This window comes from Miniopterus schreibersii (assembly GCF_964146895.1).
Source record: "Miniopterus schreibersii genome assembly, chromosome: 9".
Classification (NCBI taxonomy): domain Eukaryota; kingdom Metazoa; phylum Chordata; class Mammalia; order Chiroptera; family Miniopteridae; genus Miniopterus; species Miniopterus schreibersii.
This window is the reverse complement of record NC_138118.1, coordinates 41,204,881-41,227,437: the sequence shown is the minus strand read 5'-3', so window position 1 is coordinate 41,227,437 and position 22,557 is coordinate 41,204,881. Positions and strand designations below refer to the sequence as shown.

Here is a 22,557-nt window from a genome sequence, read left to right as displayed (position 1 = left end):
CAACAACTGAGCCACACCTGCCTGGCCACATTACATTTTAATAATAATAATCTAACTCTCTCAAGCTCTTATATATGACTAGACAAGTTACAGATCATTCACTAATTAACTGTGGGACCTTGGGTAAGTTATCCAGAATTACTCAGCATCAGTTTCCCATCTATAAAATATATTGATTGCACCAGATAATCTCTAGTATCTCTCCCAACTCTAAAATACTATGCAGTGCTCATTCCAAGATCCATTTGGAGAATCCTGAGTACTGAACCCAGCCAAGTTTGGAAACCCACTTAAGACTATTTTACAGACATCTCTAGAGATAGAAGAGATCTTAGAAGTCATCAAATTAGGCAACTTTATTTTACAAATGAAGAAAACTGAGGCCCCCAAAAAAGGGATTTGCCTATGTCATAAGGCCATAGAGCCACTAGAAAGCTCCTTCCATGTCTCCCTGCAATTTGTGAGCTTTTTGTAGAAGGGCATGAATACAGAAATGCTATCTAGGTTTTGAAAAAGGATAAACTGACTTTAATTAAACAGAGACACAAAACAATGAACCTACAAATGACACTTGAAAGATGTGCAGGATCTGAAATTAACTTCAATGTTAATATCAATGCTTTTAGTACTATAACAAAGCAGAAAGCACACCCACCTTGGAGGAGGTTTCCCTTTGGCTTCACATTGGATTACAATATTCTCTCGAGGGTCAATAATGTAATCTTTTGGAGACTGTTGAGTAATGGTTGGAGGTTGTACCACTTAATTTTAGAAAGAAGAACAATGTAAAGAAACAAATCATTTAATATCATCATAACAATAATTTTTTTTCTGTATCAAAATCACTTACCCCGGACTAAATATGCTCCAAATGCTTTTAGTAATTTCTATGGTGGCAGAACACACCTGTCGATTTTTAACCAGGAGTATCCTAAAACTTTGAAGTCAAGGCATAACTTCCTTTGGTAACTTTACATGTACTCACAAAGCCCATTTTCCCACACTAAAGGTTTGGGAAAATAATTACCAATTCAAGTTTAATACTAAGACAGATTATTTTCTGATGTAACAATGAGAAATTGCTCTGATTCCTTTGGTTCAAACAGGACTTTCAGTGAAATTTAAGTTGTGAGGTAAACTTGCATTTCTTAGGAAAGAGTAATTGACATAGCTCATTAGTAAGTTAATTTAAGTTAATATACAGGGTGGGGCAAAAGTAGGTTTACAGTTGTTCATATGGAATATAACACAACAGTTAATAAATAATACAAGAATAAACTGTGTTTTGAGTACTCAAAACTGTAAACCTACTTTTGTCCCACCCTGTATGTTGGGAACAAATAAATCTGAGCAGTTAATGTTAAAGAGTTGATTAAATTAGAGACTTGGTATATCTTATTACAACCAGGATGTAGCTGGCTAGTAAAAACAAAGGTAAAAGTCTTATTTAGAAGAATAATAGATTTGGGAAGTTCTCTGTTATAGGAGATAGTATTTCCATTTCACTCATCAAAGTATTATGTGATCATTTATTAGCAAATCATAAGGGGAAAACTGTTATGACCCAGAAACAATTTAATCTGAAGAAAGCCGGTATCTGGACATCCAACACTCAAGTCACTAAAATTACCATGTTCTTCTTGTGAAATCAGAATCATGGAGAGTTAGAACAGGTAAGCACTAGAGAAATAATCTGTTTCAGCTTATTTTTTGCTTAGGGCAACAACTAGGTTTGACCAGGAAGGCACAAAGCAGAGAAAAGAACCAAACTCTCCTAGTAGAAACCACTGACTTGCACAAGTCCAGCGAGAGCTGTTTATATAGAACCAGTGGTTCTCAACCAGAGGCAATTTGTTCCCACCCTTCAGGGGGACATTTGGCCTTATCTAGAGACAATTTTGGTTTCACCTCTGGGGCTGGCGGTGGTACTGGCATTTATTATTGCAGAGGCCAGGGGTGCTGCTAAACATCTTACAACGTAATAGCTCCTGCTCCAGAACAAAGAGCTATCTCAATCACTGCAGTTTTTCATATCCTAGATCTCCCTTTTCCTCTCTGCCCATGATCTGTGCTTCCTTTGTGAAATCTCTTCTACCTACCAACTAAGTGTTTCCCTAAGCTTAATAATTGCCCTTTGCTCTTGTCTTTCTTTACTGTGGTTAATTGTTGCTAGAGCTAAATTTATCACTTGCATGTCCAATGTCTTGTAAACCTGCACACATGGTTCTCTTCTCTTGCTTTGTCTCCAGCCTTGTACAATCCACCAGACATCTTTTATTAAGTATCCAAATGACACCTAAAAAACAGATCAAAAACTGAACCCATCATTGTCATTATTTATTGTGCACCTATTAAATGCAGGATCCTGGACAGTATCAATTTTCCCTCCCTTTAGCAAGATCCACCCCCTTCCGTGTCCTCCTGATAAGCCTCCACCAGGACACAGAACCCTCATTCTTCCAGCCCTGTCAGTTCCCAGTGTTGGTTAGCAGTTTGGTCTGGTGGCTAAGAACTAATCTGTTTCTTTCTTCCGAGTTTTAAGACCTCAAGAAAATTTAACTTCTGTAAGACCTAGTTTCCTTAGAAAGAAAATGGAGTTTAAAAGTAGTATCTAACTCCTAGAGTCACTGGAGGATTAAATAAAATAATTTGTGTAAAATTCTTAGTACATGCCAATACTATAATGGTTCAGTGATGTTAGCTACATTTACATTATTATCACAATTATTTTTATTCGGACCAGCTTCACCTTTGATCCTTTATGTTCTAAGAGTTTGGCTTGATGAAAAGAAACCTGGAATTTTATACCCATGGAATGGTGGACATAGGTGGGGGGTGAGGGAATTCTTAGGAGTGACTCAGCCCAATTCCTTGTCCTTTTCTGCAAGTGATAGAGGTGCAAGTCTGGTGGTTTCGGACTCAGAACTTCTGTTCATGTGTTTGCAACAGAACTTGCTTAGATGTCACTCCTAACAGCCAGGAGTTTACCATCTAGATGTACCTATTTGAACAGTCCTTAGATCACCTAGCAAATAACAAATGCTTTGAAGTAATAAGGTAAAAAGGTGATTTTACATAATAATTTTCCTGGTTAATCCAACATCAAAGGAGTTTTCAATAGTTTTACCTATTTTTTAGGTAGAAGATAGATGTTACTCAACTGTCAGAGACTGGAAGTTTTTTCTTAGAGCTGGCCACTTGGGAATGCTCTGAGGAAGGGCTATTTATTGCCTTTTGCACACTTCAAAACAATATTAAAGTTCTCCAGGCCATTATACCAATGACAGCTGGAAACACTCATCTACACAGTCCACAGGCTGAAGAGGATAGATAAGAGGGTATATAGATGCCAACTTGGATGAAGCATCTGCATGCATCCACTTTCTAAAAGATACCAAAAGACATATGGGTATTCTAGCAAATATTTAATAGGATTTAGAACCAGATAGTCATTCTCTTTAAATTTTGTGAATTTTCTCATTGAGTTACATCAGAAGTGAATAAAGCATGGACGTTAGTAGAACATACTATAGGTAAATTAAAAATAGTAATACCTGAGTCTTCAGAATTCATGCAGGAATATATTAAACTTGCTTCTTGATATTTTAATATTTAGCCACAATAAATACACATGCTTAAAAACATGTTAGTCACAAAATATAAAATTGTTCATTTCATTCACACTATTCATTTAAAAACAAAGACATGGCCAAATATTCACACTGCCTAGTAATTACAGAAAGACACTTACAGTCTTCAAGAAGTTTTGCTTTTTCCCCATCAATATCAGCAGGTGAGTGGGCAAACAGGATTAAAGAAAACCAGATGTTAGTAATAAGAACGTTAGAACCCTGAAGATAAAAGGGGCATCTTGATATGATTTGACCTAAAAAACTAGTACAGCATAGCAAAGCTTGAAGTTGTAGGAGAAAGAAACTCCCATTCATGGTTTTGTTTATTCCTGCAGCAGTTATCCCACACAACATATGGAAGAACAAAAAATAATTCTTCCAGGAATAAGAATGGCTAATTCCATTCAATCCATGTTGTACTGGACAAGTAATTATGTTCAATTTGAAAAACAGCTGAAATCTACAATTAATATGAGTTGTCACATACTATGTAGTGTGATCCTATTATTCCAGACATCACTGTGCACATGGTAATAATACTTAACAACAGGACATGGCTGCAATGACAGTGCTCCTTCCAAGACAAATCCAGCACTAATTTTAGGTTTTTATATTTCTTATGGTTAATACCCACATCAGTAATAAACTTTTCATATTGTTAGCATACTTCGGCTTTCAGATTTCCTCAATCACCCAGGGACTGCTAGTAGCCACACCAAGGAAAAGCTCTTGTAGAAGGGATGTAAGGAATAGGGGGGGAAGGAATTACATTAGCATTCAATTCAAATGATTCTGCAGGGCTGCCTGGCACTAGTACTTACAAAGGTTAATGCAGGAAGCTCTTGGGTGTCCATGACTTTCTTTTCATCATGATTATGCCTCTTCTCCATTAGCAGGGATAATTCAGTTAGCCCTAGGTGACTGTTTTCCTCTGATTGTTAGACTGAGCAGTCAGATTAAGGGGGGGATATATTTAACACAAGAAAGAACAAAAACATTTCTCTCCAGTGCTTTTCTCTCTTTCTCCTATATATCTGGTTAGGGCAAATGTCTACTTAAGCCTTCCAACTCCAACAAGCATAAGCAATCTTTGTTGTTTTTTGGAAAACTGAAATTAAGGTAACTGAAAGAATATTTTTAAAAATTAAGTAAAATATTGTACTTTATTGTTCGTTAGACTATAGAGGCTCAGCAAAGGAAGTCAACAGTATGGGGCAAACCCCGTCTCTTAATGTCTTTCCAATGGCAGTTGCAACCTCTTAGGCAAAAAATGACATCCCAATAATTGAATAGCCCCAGGAAAGTGCTATCTTCCTTGCACCTTGGAAAGCTTGCCATTAGCTTCCAGATTAGCTTCAGGAAGCTAATGGATTTAAAGAGGTCATGCAGATTAGGGATAAAGATTAAATAAATTCTGTAGTAATTGTCCAGATTTGAAATTCTGCTTTTCGGTGCAGGAAAAGTGACCAGTTGAAACCTAGCATTATCTTTATTTTTCATAAATAGGCTACCTAGACCAAGGAGATTCTAGCATTTACTTAACTACTAGGAAAATAATAGGCTAATATAGTAGCTGTTCTTGCTCTACTTTAAATAGTGTTTTTGCAAATGACTTGTTTTATTTTCAAAATTTGCATCTTGATCTTTATGTTTTTTAAACAAATAAGACCCTTCACTAGGCTTTAGATAAGATACATCTCCTAGATCTAAATTCCTATTTAAGATTCAAAAATCAAAGGTGAATTTTTGCCTTGTCTGAATAAAGAGAAATGAATTACGAGTAGTTTGGGGATATAGAAGTGGTGTGGGGCTGGCTGAGAGACCATCCTCCAGTCTTTTCCAGAGCACTCAGTATATGACAGGGTGGAGAAGTGGGGAGGGTGTAAGTGGGGAGGTCTCTATGATCATTTTAAAGTAATTCATATAGTTTTCTTGCAGGACTCCTTCTATAAAGAGTCCCCTGTTGGGAGGATCAGGGCTGCCCACAATTCACTCCTTCTCTGGCCAACCCCTGCCCATGGTACACAAAAGGCACCTGAGGGGGAAGAAAGATAATGATAGGGAAGGTACAATGTGTCTGACAGTTTCAATGGCCATTTCTATGGTGTGATTCTTTATAAACACCAGGTGCTGAAGGTAAAAGCCAAATTAATTTTGATTAGCTTTTCAGTATCACACAGACACCTTCTCCATTCATACAGTTCAGAGTAACGGTAAATGCTGGGGAGGTTCTGACTCCCAGGCCTAAAAGCTTTAAAACATTAATACTTACGATCAAGAGGCACATCCAGTGCACTAATCATCTGGCACAGGAAGAGAATCAGGGGCATTTTGCCTGCAGATAAGCGCTTCTTTTTCGGCATTATTTTAAGCTGCATTAGCTTAACTCCTGCTGAGACCCACAAACTGAATTTCCTTTTCTTGTTTCACAAAAGATTTGTGTGCAATGTCTAAATAATTTTCATGCAGGAAACTGAAAGAAAAAAAAAAACAACAATAAAAATTATAGTGTATTAAAAAGATGGAAAGGAAGAGGGGAAATCGGCAGCAGAGAAAATCAGTCCTGGATTATACATGAACTCTAAAAGCGAGCTAATTTTTAAATATTTAACTCTCAGGACTAGAGTAATCATTTATTCATAAACCAGCTGAAATCAGGTCAGAAATATTGGTAGTGATGCTAAGGAAAATTTGTCTACTTTGCCATCTTTATGGTTCTTCCGTTTTAAAAATCTGCATTCATGTCCGAGGCTGCCGTGCTGTTCCTCTTAGATCACACAAACTTGGCTTATAAATCAGTTAGAAAGTGTGACTAGAGAGGAGGCCTATTGGCTTCTCTATTCTAGAGATTATCTCTGGAAAGAAACTCCAGAGCATTGCTGCAAATCTGCTTCAAATCCCAAACACTGATTTACCAGCTGAACCACTGACAATTCAGGCCTTTCCCATCTTTTACCTAGACTATGGCAACAGATATGCCAGGGCTCTGAGCTCCAGGCCTTCTTCACTGAAGTCACCCTCCTGAGGACTGTTGACTAATTCTTCCTAACGGGCCTTTGGTTAAACATTGGGAGTAGCTATATGGGATCTAACAGATAGAATTCAATATATCCTTAAACAGGATGTTGTTCCTGGAATACCCATTCCACCATATTTTCTTATCAAAGTCCAATTTATTTCTTTATAGATCAGTTAAAATTGAAACATTAGCTGATCACTAAAACTAGAAGTCGTGACCCCTAAGAATTCCTGAAATTCCTTGTTTTAATCATCACATATGTTACACAGATAGATACAGAGTGAAATCGATTTTTTTGGTATGCATGCTCTCTCTCCTACTCCTTTAGGTAAAGATCGTGCCTCTCCCACCTTTGTATCCCTCCCCCATCACATAATCTAGTGTGCCTCGCACATGAAATGCTTACTTTACACAGGAGAGCATGAGCACAAACACAGGATACAGATGTGTTTTGCTAGCAATCAAGTTCTGATTTGAACCTAAGTACAACTGTAATTGGACACTTCTTGCTAAATAAATACAAAAAAGAATTTACTGTGCTAAATATAGACATTATACATATATAAATACTTTGTGAATGAAACATCCATATTATGTGGCTTTATTTAAGAGCTAGGAAATTGGTTTTCCATAATATAATATATAAACAATCAGGCCCATTAAGCAGTGAGAGGCAGGTATAGATGCTCACACAACCATTTCTAACCAAAATACAAACCAGGCTATCTTTCTGTGTGTGCAATTAACCAATTTACTTAGGTCTCTCATGATTTTTTGTTAAAATGCTAATTTTGAATTTACTCATAAGCTTCAGAGAAAGTAACTACAGAATCAAACACGGAGAAAACAAATGGCATACCTGCCTGATTTACGTGTCAAGCTAATTGAGTTTATTCGACTTAAATGCCTCGCTCTCAGAATAGGTGCTGGAGAACCTAAACACTTTCTCAAAGGTGTACTGATACACTGTAATGCTCGTAAGATCTTAAGCAGCTACATACAATTTCTGTTCTAAGTTCTTCATTTATTTATTTTTCCTAGATGCCCTAACTAATCATCCTTCAAAATAGAGAAAAGCGTTAGACAACTTCAAATAAAAGAAAATATCATCGAACCTGCTTTACCTTTTCAGAGTATATATGGAATAAAATATTGCATATTAAATCACAGAGTTGCATAAAGAAAAAAACTAAGGAAAATTGAGAAAGCACTTAAAGAGACATAAGCAAATTCTTACAATGAGAGGAGGCATGAACTATGATAACTGAAAATGTGGTCTCTCTTTTAAGAAGTTGTAAATTAGCCACAGCAGTAGCCACAAAATTGTTTCCAGTGTAGGTTCTGTTTGAGGAGTACAAAGAAATGGCCCAGCCCACCCTCTGAAGCCTGCCCCAGAACTCATGCACTCCTCCTACGTATGCCGATACAGATGAAAAACCCAGTGCCCAAGGACAGCATGAGGTCTCAGCACTCTGTCAAAGCAAAAATCAAATACGGCTACAAGGAATTAAGCTTCCTCTCTGTAAGAGTGATGTGCTCTGTATGTCTCACAAAGAGACTCCACTGCTTCTGCACTCTCAATATTGATGTCAGCACCCTGCCCTGCTAGGAGCCCATCTGCCCCGCAGTTTACCTTGACAAATGATGGCCATTCTCTCGTACATGAGACCCATGAACTAAAACTAAATTGTTTATACAATTACAGTAAAATGAATAAAACCCTAATATGAAATAGCAAGTCATGTTTAGTCAAGACTAAAGAGTACATTAGTACAATACAGCTTATAATTTGGAAAAAAATATTTGCCACAGACATTTTAAAGCATGCTTCAATGAGACGAATAGTAGGTTCATCTTTGGAATATAAATCACCCTGATACTTGAAACCACATATATTGTTAGAATGACCCAGGGTAATGATAAACAATAAAGCCTTATAATATTTCATTTAACTCCATTCAAAGCAACTTTTCACATACTACCTACACTATCTCTGAAAGAGAAAGAGGAAAAAAAAAATCTCCCTTCTTCAGTAAACTTTTCATCATTAGAAAAGAAATGCAATTCAAGGTCCTCTTACTTCTTTTGGACTAAAACTCATATTAAATAATAGAGAAAATGTTCCCCTGCATTATTTATCATGTATTTTTTAAAAACCTGAAGTTTTGACAAATTCATATTAAGCCCAAGAAACAGCTCTTCTGTTGTTTACTCAAAATGTCTTGTCATTGGAAAGAAATCTTTTTTTTCTCAAATGAACGATGAAATTAGTTTAATTTAAAAAAATATATCAGATTTTTACCAGAATTAGAAAGTGATACATTACTTACCATTTCATTCTAGTCTGTACTTTTCAGCATCCCAGCATGGGTGGTTCAATGCTGACTGCACAACGTAACATGATCGGCTCTCTGAGCCAATAAACTTGTGACTGGGTGCTTCTTGGCACACAAATCATTGCTCTGGTGACTCATCAGTGGCTGGGCTCACTGACTGGATAGCTAAATGGGTGTGACATTATCTTGACTGTGAAAGGCATTTTTTCAGCAGTGAAACTGAGGATGGTTACTTTTTATATTTTGTTAAATATTTACCATAAAGAAGAAGCACATTAATGTCCATTTCTAGCTCATACTTGTGTTTTTCAACTTTGAGTCTGAGACTATGGAAGGAAGGATAGAGAAAATGGACAATGGCTTCACATAATTCACACATCAACAAAGTCACATGTAAATCTATACAGCGACACTACCATTAATGCAGCTCAGAAAATAGTAGTTGAAGATGTGACTATAGAGATTGTAATGATCTCTTTAAATAACAAGGTAGCCCTGGCTCAGTGGTTAGAGCATTGGCCCAAGGACTGAAGGGTCCAGGGTTTGATTCCAGTAAAGGGCATGTATTTCAGTTGCAGGCTCGATCCCCACCCCCAGTTGGGGTGAGTGTGAATGCAGGAGGCAACCAATTGATGTGTCTCTCTCACAACGATGTTTCTCTCTCTCTCCCCACCACTGTCCCAGAGACTTCCACTCTCTCTGCAAAGCAATGGAAAAAATACCCTCTGGTTAAGGATTAAAAAATAATAATGATAAAATAAATAAATAAATAACAAGGAAAACTTTATGATGTACCAAGGAACATGTTTCTAATTTCCTCCTAGCCCAAAGCAATGACCCATAGTAAAGTTTCTACAAGGAATCTGGTTGCTAGAACCTGGAATAATACTAAAGGAAAGGTGAACAATGAACAGATTTTTTATTTTTCCCCAAATAATAGATAATGGAATACATCTTGAAAAGAGCTAAAATCTCCACTCCTCAGAGTACTATGACAGATTAACTTATTTGATATTCATAAAAGCTCCAGGAAATAGGAAAGCAAGCACTATACACATTTAATAGATGAGAGAGAAAAACAATCACGATGGCTATTATTCACAAAGAACTTTCCATGTGCCAGGAATCACACTGACTCTGCTCCATGCCAATAATCCTAAAAGGTAAATTCTATTACATGTTCCAATTTCCTGATACAAAATCCAAGATACAGGACTGTAAAGTCATATGCCTAAGGACACACACAGTATGAGAAGCTCCAGATCTAGAGCTCCAGTTCTGAAAAGTTCTGGGCCTTTCAGTTATCTCACATTGTCACATCCTGAGAAGCACCTAGAATTTCCCTCCCTCTCATATCCTTTTATTTTGCATTGAGTCAATCTGCAAACAGAATGACCAACTTTAGGCACTGATGTTTAAAACAAGCACAAATGGTTTCTGAATATCAACAGATTTTCACAGTGTTGCCAATAGTACAACTTCAAGGGCCTCTTCACAGTCGAGTCTATGAGAATGGTGTCAGCTGGAACTGTACCACGTGCTGGCCCTAGCTTTTTAAAGGAACCACAATTCAGGACAATGTAGACAAGACACACTTTAATAAGTTAATTTAAAAGTTGGCAATATATGTACATGTTACAACATCCATAAGGTAAAAAGACCATAAAACTCAAAGTAAGCAACTCAGAAACAATGTATAAAACAATGTTTTAAGGACCTCTTGGATTTAGAAAAAAAATTTAAAAGCCTTTTTGACTTTCACATTAGACAATCAAAAATACCAATGTCTTTCAATGAAATCTAATTATCTGCAACACATGAAATTATTTTGATACTGGCTTTTTCACACCTCCTTTATAAAGCACAGAAATTATAAGAAAGGAAATAGTAGACAGTGATATAATTGAAAGATCTAAGACAAAGAATAAAGCTATACTTAATGTAAGTCCATATGTGTAAGACTAATGGTGATTCTGACCAAGGATGGCACCTGTTCTACAGGTGTTCAGCCATTTACTCGATGACAGTTGTCAGCATCAGTTTCAGAAGTGAGAGAGCTGACTGGCAAAGGAAGGAAGGGTGGAATAATAGAGAAAGAGAATAGTGCTTCTCAAAAGAAGCCCTCCTCACTCCTACCTCCAACTCTAATTACAACTAGCTAAACAGAATGGAGAGAAAGCTACTGCATTCTGAAGGTGTGCCATGCTCACAATTTGACTTTTAGCATTGGCCCTGCCATCCTGATCAAGAACTAGAGGGTTCTGACCAAAGGTAGCAGTCACATAGAGCCTGTGAGATGACCTGGCTTTTTTAGAAGGCTGAAGAATGACTGATGAAGTGATTAGAAATTCCTTTCTCATGAGGAGGGTGGATATGAGGCAGAAAGAGAAAGTGAGTCAACAGTTTGGAGCAGGAATAAAGGTCAAAGATCACACAGAGGAAAGACAGCATGAGAAACCATGTGTAAGCAGAAGAGATGACATATCAAGAGCAGAATGAAGCCAGTGGGCAGCAACAAGGTCAGCAGAAATAGAGACACAGAGTCACTGAGTGGGGGGCATCAGTGAAACACCTGATGGGCTGATAACAAGTGTCTGCTCTTGTTGCACTATGATAACCAGGCCTCTAAACTCTTGGCATCCCAAACGATGTTCCAGTTCTCTATGAAGTTTGCCAGAATAGTGATTATGGCTGAAATGTCTTCCTGTCTTTCTTCTATCTGTGAATTCTAAAGTAAGCCTTCATTACATGGTAGGTAGACTGCTACATTGGTGGCCTACAGGAACCACTCCTCCCAGCATCCATACCCTTGTGGAGTCCCCTCTCACAATGACTCTGAGCATAGCCATGTGACATACTTTGGTCAGTGAGATTTTAGCAAGAACTATGCAAGCAGAGGTGTGCTGAACATATTTGTACACTGGGGCTTATCCTCCTGCAGTGTTCCCTCTGGGAAGTTTGAGCAGACTACTGAATGATAAGAGGCCAGTGAAAAGAGACCCTGGCACATGAATGACCATCTTGGACTTTCTGGTCCCAACTGAGCTCCCAGCTGAAGGCAGTTAAGTGACTTGTTAATCCACATGCAACAGAAGAACCATCTGAGAACAGAATAATCAAATGTTAGCTATCTGAGGGTTAACAAACCCTTAGAATTATGCTAAATAATAAATTATTGTTTTAAGGCACAAATTATGGGGGTGATTTGTTATATAGCACAGATAACTGAAACAATTAAGATAAATGGAGATTGGATGTTTCTTATAATTAGAAAGACCATAATGTGCACATTTAAGAGAATCCTTAATGATTCAAATATACAAGAGCATGATTGGAACCACAGGAATTCTAAACAAGTAGTATGGTGATATAAGTTTTCCCTCTATAATGATGTATCATTTTGTTTTTTTCTACATATACTTCCTTGTATATATGTTGGTGCAGCCAAAAGGCACAGACAAGTTACACTGCTCACACAAAACCTATACTCAGAATAAACAGAAGTCAGTTACCACTGATCTCATGAATTTGCTAACACTAAAATAGTTGTGGATTATGCCTAATTGAGAATCTTGAGCATTATAGCAATTTATTTCTAAAGCAAAGAAGTAAAAATAAGCTAGAGACAGGTCTATTCCTTCATCACAAGGCCCACTTCCCAGTTGGTTTCCTTCTAATTATAAAACAAAAAAAGTTCCAATCTTTCTAAATGAAAAGTAGAGAACTGCTCTAAAGGTGAAGTCTGAGAAATAGAAATTTAATTCTGACTACAGGTCTTGATAGTAACATATTTGGAAACATTTGTTGAATTATTGAAACAAGTCTGACTCTATCCTCCTAAATACTGAGATTTCTACAAATATTATTGAAAAGATGTAAGGATCAGAAATAGTTTATTAAAACCTTCAGCAAAAAGACCACATGGATATGAGTATTTTAAAGGGGCTATACCTCATTCATTTGTCAAGTAAACAACACATAGCCAAATGGCAGCCATTTAATAGTAGGCTAGACGTCAAAAAAATGTTTTGTCACATTTCAAATATAAGAAGCCAGGATTTACAGACTGTTACGAGGTATTCACGGTGGAGATGCAGGGTGTGGGTCAAAATCTCAGGGTGTGCTCCTCCTGTAATAGGGCTGGAGGGGGGTTTGGGGAGAAGAAAGAATGCTCGACAGAATGAGCCTACACTGTAGCGAGAAATTAATTCAGAGGTTTCAGTGCTTAGCACAGGAGGGCTCCTACTTCATTCGTGCTAATGTCCAGAGTGGGTGGTCTCCACTCCCGGCTGACAGAGGCTCCACCATTTCGTGATGCTGCATCTCAACACGTGGCTCCCAGCCCCACGTGCTCCTGCTCGGTACTGCCTCCACCCAGGCGTGATGCACACGTCTTTTGCTCACAACCCACTGACCAGAAGTAGTCAATGACTCTAGTGACAAGGGACTCTGGGAAATGTCAGGTGCTGTGGAATATTTAGTGAGCACTCCTATCTCTGTCAGAGTGATTTACAGTAAATCTGAGGGTATCTTTTCTGGAAAGAGTTTCAGAAGTGAAATTCTACAGGAAAACTGTCTTATGTTTCATTTCAGTGACCAGTCAGGGAGCGGGGTGATGGCAGTGAGCAAGGCTGTGTGGGTATAGGTTGGCTGCAGCTACCCCCTCTGCCTACCTCCCAACTGCATTTCTGAATCACTCTTTCCTATAAGTTGGCTTCCCCAAAACATGGGCCTGGGTGCAGGGGTGAGGAGGCAGAAGGCCCAGATTTATCAGATCCAAAGGACATCACTCCTTCCATGTCATAGATTACTATAATTTTCACAGTAACATTTCAAAATACATTTTTCTAAGGTATCCAGGCTCTGTATAATCATAACAGGACCATGAAAATGAGAAATGAAGACTGACATGATATGAAGAATTTTGTTTTCCATTTGTTATCAGTGCTGGGGAAGGTATGTTATCATAAATTAAATAGCTGAAAAACTTTAATTCCACCTAGAGGCTATTTTATAAAGAACAAATCTGAGTCACTCATTGATATGCATTTTGTACTACAAAGGATTTACCAGCAAAACAGGGGAGCAATGCATAAAATACTATTTAGATCCAGGTGCATTTAATTATCTGTAAATAGGTGATGTGAAAATCTAAAAAACAAATCAGTAAGGGATCATTTGCTTCCAAAATAATTTATCAGATTTACTCCAAAGAACATCCTCCTCCCAAGAATTTAGAATATAATTTAGTTTCCAGAAAGTTAAATATTAGTTCCTCAGGAGTCCATATTCTTTATAAAAGCTAAGAACACAAAAGTGTGAATGGTAAATACAATGTTCTCTGCAATGTGAGATTTAATCAACCTAACAGTCAAAACTTTCGAGTATCCCACTGTGTGATGACAGACAGTGGCTTCTCAGGAAACACTTTTTCTATGAGAAGATCATATTCTATTTCTATTACTACTTAAATGGATCCCATAGAAAGAATATATTCCATTGCTTTGGTGTGAAAGAAATGGCAACTGAAAGAGGAGGTTAGGAATACCATCAGGAAGAAAGTATTCTTGGTCCAAGTGTCTATCTCTCTGGAAGAATCAGGACAGAAAAGCCCCTCTGAGGTTTTTATCAAAGTTGGTTGACAGGAACATTAAACCCAGAATTACTGCCTTCTTGTGTTTCTTCAGTTGAGTTTTCATGGAAAAAAATGTTTGTGGGTAAACTGAGCATTTATTTCCTAAAGACAAATATTTGTGTCTTCCTGGAAAGAGAGTTGGGAAGTAAGAAGGAAAAGTGATTAGGAGAATGAAGAGAAAGCAATGAAAGAAATGTTACAGATGCAAGACATTTTTGAAGTTTTATTATTATTACTATCATCCCTTTTGGGGGGATCTGGAAATTGTAATTCACAAAGAAGCTGGGCAGAAAAATACCTACGAGAAAAAATGTTTAGCATGTGAAAGGAATCTCAAAGATTTCAAGGAAAATGTTTACCTAGGAGCACCTTTGTAAGGGCTCATGTTTAGAACACCTGCGAGGTCTCTTCGAGTCCTAGTCTTTGAATTACAACAGCTGCATCTGCTAAAATGTAAGTGGAGCCAAATAAAGCAGCCATCAATAAATAGTACAGCAATTGAGATGCCACAGCAGAAGCAAAACACCAAGCCCAGACTGGAAAACAGAGACTTCGGCATCAGGTTCTGTGAGGCTGACGGTTATTGGATATGACGAATATAGGCAAGGCAGGAATGGAAAAATGAGTTATCAGCCACATGTTACTGTCTCCACAAAGGGCAGCATGATGTGATTAGGTAGGCAACTCTGTGCCCACTGCCTCTTTAGAGAGGAGTGGGCTTGGGGCTCTCAGTTGAGGCTGAGCAGTGGTTTTTGTGTCTGGGCACCACCTGCTGGATCTGTATGTCCAGTGGAGCAAAACACCGGGAAAACCTCTTGTGGAGAAGGCAATTCAAAAGCCTGGCAGAGCAGCCAGCAGAGTTTGGAAGCGAAAGGGCTAGACAAAGAACCCAATCCAGGTAAGGGAGAGCAGAAAAGATCCCAAGGGAGACCACCTGGTATAAAGTTTGAGATTAAGAGATGTGGGAGACATTCCTAGAGCTGAAAAGAATGACTACATATGGCTTTCATGGGGTATTGGGTGTGAGTGTGGGAACTGCTCAGACACGGGCAGGGAGAAATGGTTAAAGGTCCCCTCACTGCCGCATCAGCAGGCTCAGGATTAAGTCAGTAAACATTGGGGACACTCTTATCATACTTCAAGAGGCCAAGGGCAGCATCTTAAATATGTCCAGTAAGTCTGTCTGAGGAAGGCTTTCAAAGTTTAGATTTTGTTTCCTTAAGAATTTAAAATAAGAGTGTTCTAGGCGTTTGCTAGAGTACAAAACATTACTTGTTGGTCTCCAACTCCTCTCACAAGCCTTGTAGAGAAGAAAGTTGTGTTTGTTTTTGGAAGGCTAAGTATCCTTCTAGAAAGATACTGCTATACTCAATAGCAGTTCACTGTTAACATCTGATTTCTCATCAAAGTTGATTACAAGAATAGGATATTTACATTTTCAGTTTTTTTTCTCATACATGTAACTAGTTCAAGAACCTGGTTCTTATGTATAGACTTCTCAAATCGTGCTAAGCTATCAAGTAGACAAGCAAGAAGCAGAAAGCAATAGTCATTTTTGAAAAATACTTTTGGTTTCAATTTCAAGCAAGGGTTTAAATGGAGACAAGCTATCTATACATTTCTGAATCTATTTTGCTCAAGAGGGGAAGCAAATGATAATAATCTCTACATTGGATGCTGAAAATTCTAACTGGGGGGCAAGGCTACAAAATTGAGAAGAAAGCTCACACTAGAGGCACAGAGGCAGCGATGCCTGAGAGGGCTGCCAGGCCTGGGTACTTCTAAAATGACAGAGCTTAACAGGGAGAGCCCTCACTTTTACCAGAAGCTTTAATACTGCAGCATTAGGGCTGTGTCTAAGTGCACTTAGATAGACTTCCTTGTAGGACTGGTTTCAAACATTTTATTTAAAATATTCATTGTATACCTATTAAGTTTCAGATACTCTGGGGGATTTCAAAAGTGAATCTGATATAATTCATGCCCTTGAAGTGTTCAGATCTGGGCTTTGGAGAAGGAAGCAAGCTCTATAAGAACTAAATGTAAAAACAATATGGTAAGTGCTCCAGTAGCTGCAAGACCCGAGCCGATGGGAGCAGGGAGTAGGATGATGCAAAAAATTCTGCTCAGGAGGAGAGTCTCTTCCTGAGGAAAGGCTTCAGGAGGCGAGAGCTGCACTCTGCCCCGGAAGAGTAACAAGAGTCCTCCAGGCACAGAAGATGGCAGCTGTGAGGTAAGTCACAGGGCACCAAGGGTAGGCGTGTTTCTGGCAAGTGCTCAGATGGCGCTGAAGGAGGTGATGGGAAGGGAGGAATGGGCAGAAATGGCGAGTTGGTGCCAGGTTGTGAGTGAACTTGAATGCTGTGTTACTGAGTTAACTTTTCTTTCAGAAGGACCATGGAGAATGCCATCTTCTCATGCAAAGAGTAAAATGTACAGAAAATTTGAGAGGATTCAATTAAATTTAATTCAATAATATGAGAATCAATTATGTACAGATCAAGGGCTGCCTGAGGCTGGGGGTGGTCAAAAGAGAGGAGATGTATGAGGGAACTTTTTTGAGTATAGTGCTCAGCAGAAGGAATGATGTAAGGCTTCTAGGGCCAAGGTATAATTATTTAAAGTGACAGTACACCAGCCACCTGATCCCCGTCATTAGCACAACCACTAAACCAAATGTACCGTAACTGGAAGAAACAGGCTCTGACTCCCAATTTACCATATTTACTTAATGTCTTAGATACTGCATATAAATAAGTTGAACTGTGATTAAGAAATTTAATAAATAAAATTCTCAAGTCAGCAGTTTAAGTTTCATTTGTTTAATATTTCTAGATGACAGTTTATTCCTGGCATATCCTGCTTAAATAATTTCTTCTTTTTTTCTTATTAATATTCTCACACTTTCAAAACTCAGCATAAAGAAAGAAAATTAGCCCTGGCTGGTATGGCTCAGTTGGTTGAGTGTTGTTCCATGCACCAAAAGGCCACTGATTTGATTCCTGCTCAGGGGACATGCCCAGGTTGCTGGTTCGATTCCCAGTCAGGTGTGTATGGGAGGCAATCGATAGATGTTTCTCTCTCACATCAATGTTTTTCTCCCCCCCCTTCCTTCCTCTCTCTCTAAAATCAATAAAAACATATTTTTTAAAAAGAAAGTTAAATAACAGGAATTTTCTTTTCAAATTATCATTATGAAGTAAAAAGCAAAGTATCTTTTTAAAGACAAAAAACTATAAAAGTAACAAACAGAGCCTGCCAAGCTATGGTTGTGGCATCTAGATAATTCTTGATCATTTTTAAAGGAATAAAAGTCAATAGTTTTGTGACTTTGGATAAGGTAGATTTCTTAGATATGATAATAAAAGTATAATCTATGAAAGACAAAAAAAGATAAATTGAACATTATCAAAATTAAAAACATTTGTTTTTCAAAAGATGCCAATAACAAAATGCAAAGACAAGTCAGTCACAGGCTAGGAGAAATATATTTACAAATCATATAGTTAATAAAGGACTTGTATCTACAACATATAAAGAAACTCTTACAACTCAAAAATAAGAAGACAACTCAATTAAAAAAATGGGCAAAAGAGTTGAATAGACACTTTACCAAAAAAGATATACAAATGGCTAAAAACACATGAAAAGATGTTTGATATAATTTATCACTAGGGAAATACAAATTAAAACCATGAGATACCATTACACACCCATTTGAATAGCTATACTCAAAAAGACAGATCATATCAAGTATTGGTGAGGATGTGGAGAAACTGAAATTCCTATACATTGCTATGGGAATGTAAAAAGGTATAGCCACTTTGGAAAATAGTTTGGCAATTTCTTAGACGTTAAAACATACACTTACTCTACAGCCCAGCAATTCCACTTCTAGGTATTTACCTAAGAGTGACGAAAACAGATGTCCACAAAGAAAGTTGTATGCAAACAGCAGTATTTTTTATAATAATAAAAAATTAGAAACAATCCAAATGTCTATTAACTGGTGAAAAGAAAAATGAGGTATAGTCATATAATGGAACACTATTCAGCAATAAGAAAGAATGAACTACTGATATGTGTGCAACATCATGGGTAAAACCTCAAAATTTTGTGAAAGAAGTTAGACACAAAAGATTATACTATTGGCCCTGGCCAGCTGGATAGAATGTCATCCCGATACACCCAAGGCTGCAGGTTGGATCCCGGTCAGGGCACATACAAGAATCAATCAATCAGTCAATGCACAAATAAGTGGAACAACAAATCAAAGTTTCTCTCTCTCTCCCTTCTTCTCTCCAAAATCATTAATAATGAACAAAGACTATACAGTTGACCCTTGAACAACAGATGGGTTAAGGTTGAAAATCCATGTATAAGTTTTGACTCCCCCAAAACTTACCTACAGTTATCCTTCAGTATACATTGGGGGATTAGTTCCAGGACCCCCCACAGTACCAAAATCTGTGGATGCTCAATTCCCTTATATAAAATGACATAGAGCAATGCATACAGTTGGCTCTCCAAACCCACGGGATTCCCAACAGTGGATTGAAACAGTTCTCCATCTGCAAATGGTTGAATCCACGGGTGTGAATACAGAAAGCTGACTGTATTTGTTGAAACAAAGACTGCATATAAGTGGCCACCATGTTGTTCAAGTGTCAACTGTATATAATTCCATTTATATGAACTTTCTAAAAAGGTAAAACCATAGAATCACAAAACAGATCAGTAGCTGCCTAGGGCTGGAGTTGGGAGATGAGAATGACTAGACACAGGCAGGAAGTAATTTTGGGGAGGCAATGTAGTTTTCTAAAACTAGACTGGGGTGAAGTTTGCACAACTGTCTCGATATATTAAAACTAAGCAAATTACACTTAAAATGAGTAAATTTTGTGATATGTAAACTATACCTCAGTGAAGCTATAGAAAAGTAACTTGAATGCCCTGTTTTCCAAATCGGGACACTTCAGAGGATACATTTTTTTAATCCTCATCCGAGGATATGTTTACTGCCTTTAGAGAGACGGGAAGGGGAGGGAGAAAGAGAGATAAACACTGACTGAAAGAGAAACATCGATAGGCAGCCTCCCATGTGCACCCCGACCGGGACAGAACCCGAAACCTGTGTATGTGCTCTGCCCAGGCATCAAACCTGCAGCCTTTTGGTGCACAGACAATGTTCCAACCCACTGAGCAACATTGGCCAGGGCCAGAGGATACATTTGTGGCTTGATTTCCCCTGGTATGTGGAAATAATACTCACATATAATACTTACTCTAGTTCCCAGTATAAGTTAAATATATATATTTCTGAAAAAGAAAGCTAAGTAATACTGAGAGAAATGGCAAACAATATATTAGTTCATGAGTCTAACTGAATTATTGAAGGAGTCATTTTAAGAGAAGAACTGTAGAAACAGGAGCCATTCTAACTAAAATAGATACTGCCAATGAAAATAAGCTACATTTGTCATTTTCATTAAAAATATTTCTAACACCATCTGCAAATCAGTTTCCTTAATAAGAGTTCAGGACAATTTTCAGTACTTCTCAAAACAATTTTTGTGATATATTAAGACTCATGTGTACATAACTTTGATGGCAGGGAGAAAAGGGACATCTTTAATACTTTCAACAATAAAGATACTTTTTTTAAAAAAAAGAAGAAATAAAATAAAATACATTTAACCTCACATTCACCTCCATCTCATCTACGGCATGTGACATCTTAAAACATAAGCCAGGCAGAGAGGTTGTGTCATCAAGAGTCGAAGGTGAGGGTGTATGTCCCCTTCTTTACATCCCTGACACCTCCTCCCCGGCTTCATATCGCTTAGCATGCTGAGAGTTACATTTTTAAAAGTCAGTACTGTTTATTTCTATTTTACTAAGCAAAAATAAGGCACCAAAATAGAGATTAAAAAAATAAAGCTTCTGAAAGTCAGAATCAGTTTCTGAGAAATCTGTTTTCTCACACAGAGGAGAAGCCTGGTCCTCTGACTGTTGAAAAGAGAGGAGGTTGTCTGTGTGCTGGTTGGGAACTTTGCCAAAGGCTTTTTCCACCAATTAACACCTTCAGCTCCAGGGATGAAAATACTCATGTAGTCCTCCTTCTGAAAGCTGCTAGAATGGCAATAATCCCCTCTGACCATAAAGTCCTCGCCTGCAGTTCTCTCTCACTATCTTTCTTCGTTGGCCTCTCTTTTCTTTACTTCGTTCTCTTTCCAGCCTGGGTGCCATGGGCCACCCCCCATTCTTCTGGCAAGTCCTCTCAATTCCTTTGTCTCCTTGTTTTTACGTCATGCCTGCCTAGGAAAAATGCCAATGCAGAACAGTCTTGACTATAATGACATAGGGTCCAAACTACCCAGGTGGCATGCATAGTGGGATAAAGTGATAAAGTGGAAAGAAGATGGGCTGTGGGGTCAGACCCTCCTTTAAACCCTGGCTCTGCCACATAGAAGCTGTGTTGCATTGGTTGTGTTAAATCAACTCCCTGTGCCTTAGTCTCCTCACCAATAAAATGGAGCTAATTACCCCAGCCCCAGGGCTGTAGAGGATGAGATAAATACATAAAGCACACAGCATCATGCCAGGAGCTTAGTGCACCCCTAGTAAATGGTGACTTAATAAATATGACAAGGGTTGTCACACACAGCCTCCGCATACCTTTCCAGACTCTTTTGTTGTCACTTGCTCTATCACAAGCCTAATAAGCAGATGCGCTGATCTCCATGCCTTTCACTGCTCTTCCCTCTCACTGGAACACTTTTCCCACTCTCTACTCGATGCTCACTCTCCTCATGGCCTGGATAATGCCTCTTCATTCTTGGATACTCAGCTAAGATGTCATCCTCTAGAACAGTGCTGTCCTAAACACTAGCCACTAACCACATGTGGCTATTTAGATTTAAATTACTTAAAATTAACTACAATTGTAAATTCAATTTCTCAGTCACACTGACCACATTTTGAGTGCCCAATAGCCAAGTGGTTGCTGTATTGGACATTGCAGAATAGAACTCATTTTCATCATCATAGGAAGTTTTGTTGGACAGAGCTGCTCTAGAGGAAAACATCTTTGCTGATCTTTGCCCAAAGAACCCATGGGTACTTTTATAAGAGCACTCATTGTTTCATGTTTTGATTGTTGATTCTTTGTTTTTCTCTATGAGCAGTGAGTTTTCTGAAGTACCACCCCAACGGTAAGAGTTTGCTAAATGAGTTATTGAATAATTTATTTAAAAGCTTTTTTAAAACAAACAAACAAACAAACAAACAAACAACCTTTTAATTGGAGGCCCCAGAGACATGAGGAAGGGGCTCCTGATAACCTGGCTTTCAGAAGTTGGCCCTGAGTGTTTCTGCCTTGTTCTACCTCCATTTCTCAATCCATTCCTAATCCTTTAATTCAGTTCCTGACCTCCTTAACACCTGACTTCTTGTCTTTCCTCTGATGTGCGTCTTCCCAGATCAGCTGCTATATCCTGCTCTTAATACTCTGCCCCTGGCATCCCACCTCTGCCTCTCCTTGGGTTCTTTTGTGGGATTACATTTGTTTCTGGCCACTCTGGGTCCCTAACCAGTTTGGGCAAGCCCAGCTCTATACCATGTGGCCAGGATTTCTTGGCCTCCTAGAAAGGAAATTAAACAATATATCTTCTGGGAAAATATATAGTGCCAGATAAGTCACTGAATATAAATATCTCTGTACTTGTAGTGTCTTGGGCAGTGTCTGGCACATAGTTATATATCTTATAATATTTGCTGAAGGAATGAATGTGCTACTATGTTATTAGGGAATACAATCTCAGGGAGGAATGAAGTTGAGAAAGGAGAGCTAATATGGAGAGGATACTGAGCTGCTGAGCATGAGTGTTCAATCCATAGACTATAGCCCCAAGAAGTTATATAAATGTCAGTTAA

The 22,557-nt window shown here is 38.2% G+C and overlaps 1 protein-coding gene across 5 annotated transcripts in view; it reads right to left on the bottom strand.

The window, feature by feature from the left end:
* Positions 1-22,557, bottom strand: part of NRCAM (neuronal cell adhesion molecule) — a 323,274-nt gene that overhangs the window by 81,475 nt on the left and 219,242 nt on the right. For 4 of the 5 annotated variants that reach the window (XM_081146725.1, XM_081146729.1, XM_081146726.1 and 1 more), the window contains exons 1-2: positions 5,905-6,088; positions 656-761 (exon numbers count right to left, since the gene is read on the bottom strand). In XM_081146725.1, coding sequence (XP_081002851.1) covers positions 656-761; positions 5,905-6,010 — 212 coding nt within the window. In that variant the 5' untranslated portion in view covers positions 6,011-6,088. Of the gene's footprint in view, positions 1-655; positions 762-3,751; positions 3,770-5,904; positions 6,106-22,557 lie in introns of those variants that run through there. The other variant, XM_081146728.1, reaches the window with a different exon arrangement.